Source organism: Salarias fasciatus, chromosome 7 (genome assembly GCF_902148845.1).
Source record: "Salarias fasciatus chromosome 7, fSalaFa1.1, whole genome shotgun sequence".
NCBI lineage: Eukaryota > Metazoa > Chordata > Actinopteri > Blenniiformes > Blenniidae > Salarias > Salarias fasciatus.
In genome coordinates this window covers 21,328,817-21,335,051 of record NC_043751.1, presented here as the reverse complement: position 1 = coordinate 21,335,051, position 6,235 = coordinate 21,328,817, and the positions used below count along the sequence as shown (strand labels likewise).

The 6,235-nt window shown below is 40.8% G+C and overlaps 1 protein-coding gene across 2 annotated transcripts; it reads left to right on the top strand.

The window, feature by feature from the left end:
• On the top strand, window positions 1-5,300 carry svip (small VCP interacting protein). 2 transcript variants are annotated; one of them, XM_030096810.1, is made up of 4 exons: window positions 1-421; window positions 640-690; window positions 2,848-2,961; window positions 3,743-5,300. In XM_030096810.1, exons 1-4 carry the CDS (start codon window positions 359-361, stop codon window positions 3,755-3,757), a joined length of 243 nt encoding a protein of 80 aa, XP_029952670.1. In that variant the 5' UTR covers window positions 1-358; the 3' UTR covers window positions 3,758-5,300. The 2 variants fall into 2 exon arrangements, with proteins under 2 accessions (XP_029952670.1, XP_029952671.1); XM_030096811.1 differs by lacking the exon at window positions 3,743-5,300 and adding an exon at window positions 2,396-2,442.
• The last annotated feature ends 935 nt before the right edge of the window (window positions 5,301-6,235 follow it).

Here is a 6,235-nt window from a genome sequence, read left to right as displayed (position 1 = left end):
TTGTAGCCGCACTCCAACCAAAACAAACTCAGTGGAAACTAATCTGCTCCCTTCCACACTGCGCTTTCCCCAAATGCCTCGCCGACTGAATAAGAGGTGTGAGGACAACTATGTTATTCTGTGGCATAGAAAAGTAACCTGGCTTGTAGCGGTAGTTTAAAGCAGCCCTAAGTTAACATGCTAACGTCTCCGTAGCTAACAGGAGCCGCTAACAGCTAAAGGTTATGTCCGATGAGCTAGTAGCAGCCTGTGGGAGTAGAAAACATCCAAACACCAGCCCTGCATCCTCAAACGAATCAGAGACCCCGATAACTTATTTCCTGCGTTGCCTTTTACCGCCTGGACCGAACCCTTCAGTATGGGGATGTGCTTACCGTGCCTTGGTGGAGCAGCGGACGACGTGGTGGTCACTCCGGACCCTGTAAGTCTGTTCGGCGCAACTTTTACAAACAGCTGTGTCACTGCACGAACCAGGGCCTAGCTTCTGATTAAATTTAAACTAATTAAATGTATGTTATTTGGAGCCTTCGTCCCTTGGCCGTGCTGGTTAAACATGCCAGCTGTTCCTCCAGGCCCAACATGATCCTGCCATCAAAGGCAGCTGCTGAGCTGCTCACATCTTTCTTCTGATATTTGCAGGAGACAAGACGGCGACAGCTAGCTGAAGCCGCCGAGAAAAGACAAAAAGAGGTGAGTTTACAGTGGCTGCACTTTATTGATCATGACTGGGATGACTGTGTTGTCACATGTGGCCGATTATTAGACACACCGAAGAAGAAACGATGTCTTCAAAACTGGGTGTACTGCAGGCTGTAAACTGAAGGATCAAAGATATTCCTGTCATTAACCCAGTCATCAGGCAAACAGTGAAAACGACACATTTACTCCAGGTTAAAAAAGGACAATCAGCCCATCTGTCTGCCACTTCACACAAAAAGCAGGAGCATAAAGACACCTGATAAAAGCAGAGAGAGAGAGAGAGAGAGAGAGAGAGAGAGACACTCACACCTACTACCACTTCAGTCTCACCGCCTCGGCATGTATTTAGATCTTGGGAAAAATTGTCTTGCCAGTCAGACATCTTCAAACCATGAAGCAGTGAAAGTTGTTTGTGTGAACAGATGAAAGATTTATGGTATGTCAGATTAAAAAAAACATCAATAACACAGACATGGCCTCACAAAGTGGCTACAATACATACAATAAGTAGAATAAAACCTAATAAAATGCTATAAACACTTGTTTGAAAAAAAAGGAAGGAACATATAAACAGAGAAGATTGTGAAGTGCTGGGAGGAATGTGAGTCATGAGACAGCATATAAAATCCAGTGGGATTTCATGAGTTTCAGAAAAGTCAGTCATGCAGGCAGATGATTATCACAGAGGGAGAGAACGTGACAACTTGGAGGTTTAAGCCAAGAATTCCCTTTCTGCGAGGCATCGCTGCTGACTAATGCTTCTTTAATAGCATTCACTGCATCCATTCCATTCACTGCGTCCACCTGAATATTTCAAGTTTGGTTAGTTATTTTCTCTCACTGGCTATTTGTGAACCAGAGGCATTAAGGATCCTTCAGCCGCGCCTATTGACATACATGAAGAGGTCAACAGCAGAAACACCACAGTGTTGACCAGCCCAACCCTACAGACTAATAAACAAGATGTCATCTAATTCAAGCCTCAAATATGCCCGAAAGAAACCTCATTATTATAGTTGTAGAATTTACGGTAGGACTATTCTTATTAGATTGTATTAATTGACCAAATTAAGCTGCCGGTCAGGGTTTATTTAAAATATCCTTGATATTGATAATAGTAATTAGCTGTAATGTAATTAGCTGTAATGTTTAACTTGAAAATCTACGACAATCTCCTTTATTTTCCACACAGTGTCTGGCGCAATGCATTTCTACCTTCTTTCACTACATGAGAATGTTCAGACTACCATCAACATGTTTACAACCAGCTCGGTGACACAAGGCATGAACACTTTGCCTGGTGGTTCCTGATCTGCACTGAGTCATGTGCGAGGAGACATTCTTCACATTTCACTTAGTTTCATTGGAAACACCTCATAGTTATGCAACTCATTTCTTAAGAAAAATACCATCACAAAAAATAACTCCAGAGCAGCATGTAATCGGGAGTTTCACATAAAATGAGCTTTATTTTCCATTTCTGGTCATGTTGTTTTTGTGACTACTGCAGTTAAAAAAAATATTTACATTGCAACAAAAGTTGCAGTGTTTGACATTGTGATGAATACTGTAATTTATCTATTTTCTAATGGTGTAAATAATAATCTGGTTGCTCAGTATAGTTTCCTCAGATGTTTTCACCTCATTAAAGCGGGACGATTTTTACATTGTCGTGAGTCATTTTTGTATTGTACAGAAAAGGCACTTGCACATCCGTAAGAGCCGTGCTAACATTGCCATCAGGTGAGTAGACATGGACCGGGATTAAAACTCGTCCAGGTTATTCTTTTTTTTTTTTTAATGTGGCTCCCAACTTAACCACCACGATCTTCTGCTTTCTGTCACCGTGTTCATCCGATGTCCCCACAGCCTGCGTCACAATCCTCCCACCGCTGGAGAAAGCTCTGAGCTCTAACCACCACTCCAAGTAGCTGAACGGCCTTTTTTGTTGGCTGATTGTTACCTTACTCCTTGTGACTGAACATGTCTGGTGCTTTCAAAAGGTTGTGTGTCTTGGAAAACGCATGCTTTTTTTTTTTTTTTTTTTTTTTTTTTTTTTTTCTCCTCGACTACTTGTTGATGATTATGTAAATGAAATGAGCTTTTGACACTCGAGCCTGATGGTGTCGCTCGGCCTTGTTTTTCCAGACAGCGTACAGGGGGGTTAAGAATCCAGAAGCAGTTGAAAGGAAAAGGAAAAAACAGGAAGAGGCCGAAAAACAGGCGATGACCACTTCTGTGTCTGGTGGTGGTGGATTGAAGGTTAGTTTTTATTTATTGATTTTTTTTTTTAACTCTTTGAATCAGAATCTGGATATGTATAGAAAATACAACTAAAGCAGCAATGAAAAGACAAAACAAAACAGCTACTAAAGAACACTAAAATAATAAAACACATTAAATCAAATCAGTTTTTCATCCTGGGCCGAAAACCAGAGAATACAATAGATAATGACGTAAAAAACTCACTGATCTCCAACGTTTTATGACAGATGAACTTGTTCCTCGTTTTACCTCCACTCTGGTCGAGATAAACATGTCTGACAAGAGCTTCAAGGCTAATTGCTTTAACTTTCTGTTTCAAACTCTGGCCTTCATCTATGAACTGACGTGCTGCAGCATTTATCCAAACTAGATTAACACCCACTCTCCAGGTCGTGCTGCACACTCTCAGCTCACCGCTGCACTCTCACACATCCAGTTAAACGAATGCACACAGCCGAGTGGCTGAGTTACTCCAGCTCCACTCCAGTTTCTGCTATTATTAGCTATAGAAATTGTTGAGCACTTAAATAATGTATGTTATCTCCCTCTAAGTCAACAAAGTGATATTTCTACAGAAGAATCAACTTTACAGAATGTGTTGTGATGGCGCCACCTGGAGTTAAGAGCGGTGTTTTCCATCCTTCATTCTCCAGCTCAGAGAACTCTGTATAAAAACGAAAATATCCAGCACTAAAGGACAAATGTTGTTTAACACAAAAATGTGTAAATGACTGTAACTGAAAACTCACTGCTTTTCTGTTCTGTGTGTTTCCTCCAGTGGCAGGTTGGCTGAAGCTCCTGACGGCAGCGTCTGCTCCTCCCTGAAGCCACGTGAAGAATTTGCTGCATCACGACTTTAAAGACGCTGGAGCTTTCCTCCGTTTTCTTTTCCTTTTGCCCGTTTTCACAGTGTTACAGGTCAAACTGCTACAGTCTTCATTCCCGTTATCATTACAGACAGTTCACTTCTGACAAAAACGCTGCAGTATTTGCCAAGTTTCTTAAATCAGTTTCGACCTTTCGGACGACACAGTGAAGTTCCAGCAATCATGCGTTGTGCTGTTTTACTTCCAGTAGTTGACAGCTGGACGCTGATGAGACTGTTTGGAAGAACTTTTCAATTTGAGTTATGAACCTGAGTAGTTTGGGGTTGGGTTTTTTTTTTCCGTTATGGTCCACATTACATTTCGTGTGATTTCTTCAAATATCCGTTACTTATGAAGCGTGGTGTAAACACTGCTTTACTTCACAGAGGCTTTGCAGAGACGAGTGCATATTGTGCATCAAGTAACTTTTTCTTTTGCAGTCAGTTTAGTGAGACAAAGTCATTTAGTTTTTCAGAGAAATTTTTATCTTGAGGCCCATCATGACATCGCCTGCAGAGAAAACACCAGTAGACCTGTTTAAGGTTTTGTCCAGATATTAGTCATCTGGAACACATGCATTTGGTGAACTATATTGAAACAGGAAATCACACACTTTTGTTTTTAAATGGTAATCCATAATCTTTACATATATTTATTAAAGCTAATGGTCTGTGTGTTTCATGAATGATTTCATCTGTGAAGCTGTCCCTCATGCAGGCATCCTTACAATGGTACAAAGAAGACATCTGTGACAGGATGAGAACAGCTTGGCCTGATCCGGATCTTGATTTGGCCTGGGACTCTTACATTTTGTCCCAGTCTTTGGTACGACACGGCCTGTTAATTAACTTCACAACCACGAACTCTGCATTTGGGTGATACTTTAGTGACCCTGCCATGAAGCACAAACTTGACACTAAAATAAGCCGCTGAGGAGCTTCAGATAACTGCTTGATGGTCTTTATTTCAACACTTCATGCTTTAAACCAGTCAGCAATAAAGAGGGAGTGAGGTTACTGTGCACCGAGCCCCGTTCATGCTGTCTTTTGCACTTTGCACTCGTCTTTGCCTTGTTTCAAGGTCCTTTATTTTATTTAATGCACAATTTCAGTTTGCTGCACCGATTTACAATGTATGAACACAGATTTGATGGCTGCTTAATTTAAATGATAAAAAGTGTGTTTGTAAAATGCCACAGTAGGAACTGAAGACGAAGTTTGTAATTTCTTCACACAGAGTGTTTTTACCGGTTTTGCTCGCTTTGCGCTGTTGTGTTGGGAGAGTCATTACAGCTGCGGGGGACACGACGAATGACTGAAGGAAAATGAAGGAACTCTTGTTGTGAATTATTTGCTTGCATTTGTTAAAGAAGCCTTCTCTTTGTCCTTAAATGCCTCCGGTGCTCTCGCTTTTTTGTAGGACAGGAAATCTAGCCAATGGTATTTGCTACAATAAATCACATTTCTGCTACTCTTGTTTGGAATTATTCTCCCAAATATTCAGCGCAGATGAAACTTGAATTTGAGTGAAATCCTGCGGGGTGGAATCTGCAGGACATGATCGAGATATTTAACAAGCAATGAGAATGAATCTCTTGGACTCTGCTCTCATGTAGGGGCAGTTTGGCACATTTCAAGGAATTACAATAGAAGAGCTTGAATAAGCAAAATGAAACTTCTGTTTTCACTTTATGCTGAATCCCTTTTTTTGTTTTTTAATTTTCTTCTCACTTTGAAAATCGGTAACAATTTGTCTCAAAGTATTTGGGATCACGTTTTTTTGTTGTTTCTTTTTCTTATTTAACTCGAGGCCATAATACTAATGATTGTAGAATTGATGAGTGTGGACTTACAGTGGGGAAAAAAAAATATTTAGTCATCCACCAATTGTGCAAGTTCCCCCACTTGAAAAGATGAGAGAGGTCTGTAATTGTTATCAAAGGTTTTCCTCAACTATGAGAGATGGGCGACACAGGCGGTGCGTTTGGGATCATTGTCCTGCTGAAAGACCCAGCCACGTTTCATCTTCAATGCCCTTGCTGATGGAAGGCGGTTTTCACTCAAAGTCTCTCGATACATGGCCCCATTCATTCTTTCCTTTACACGGATCAGTCGTCCTGGTCCCTTTGCAGTAAAACAGCCCCAAAGCGTGATGCTTCCACCCCCATGCTTCACGGTAGGTACGGTGTTCTTTGGATGCAAATCTGCATTCTTTCTCCTCCAAATATGACAAGTTGTGTTTCTATCAAAAAGTTGCTGACAACTGCAGAAATCTCTCATCTTTTTAAGTGGGAGAACTTGCACAATTGGTATCTGACTAAATACTTTTTTGCCCCACTGTACCTTTAAAAAAACAAATTAAATTTTTATTGTAGAGCATTTGTACATCAAGATATAAATCCCACG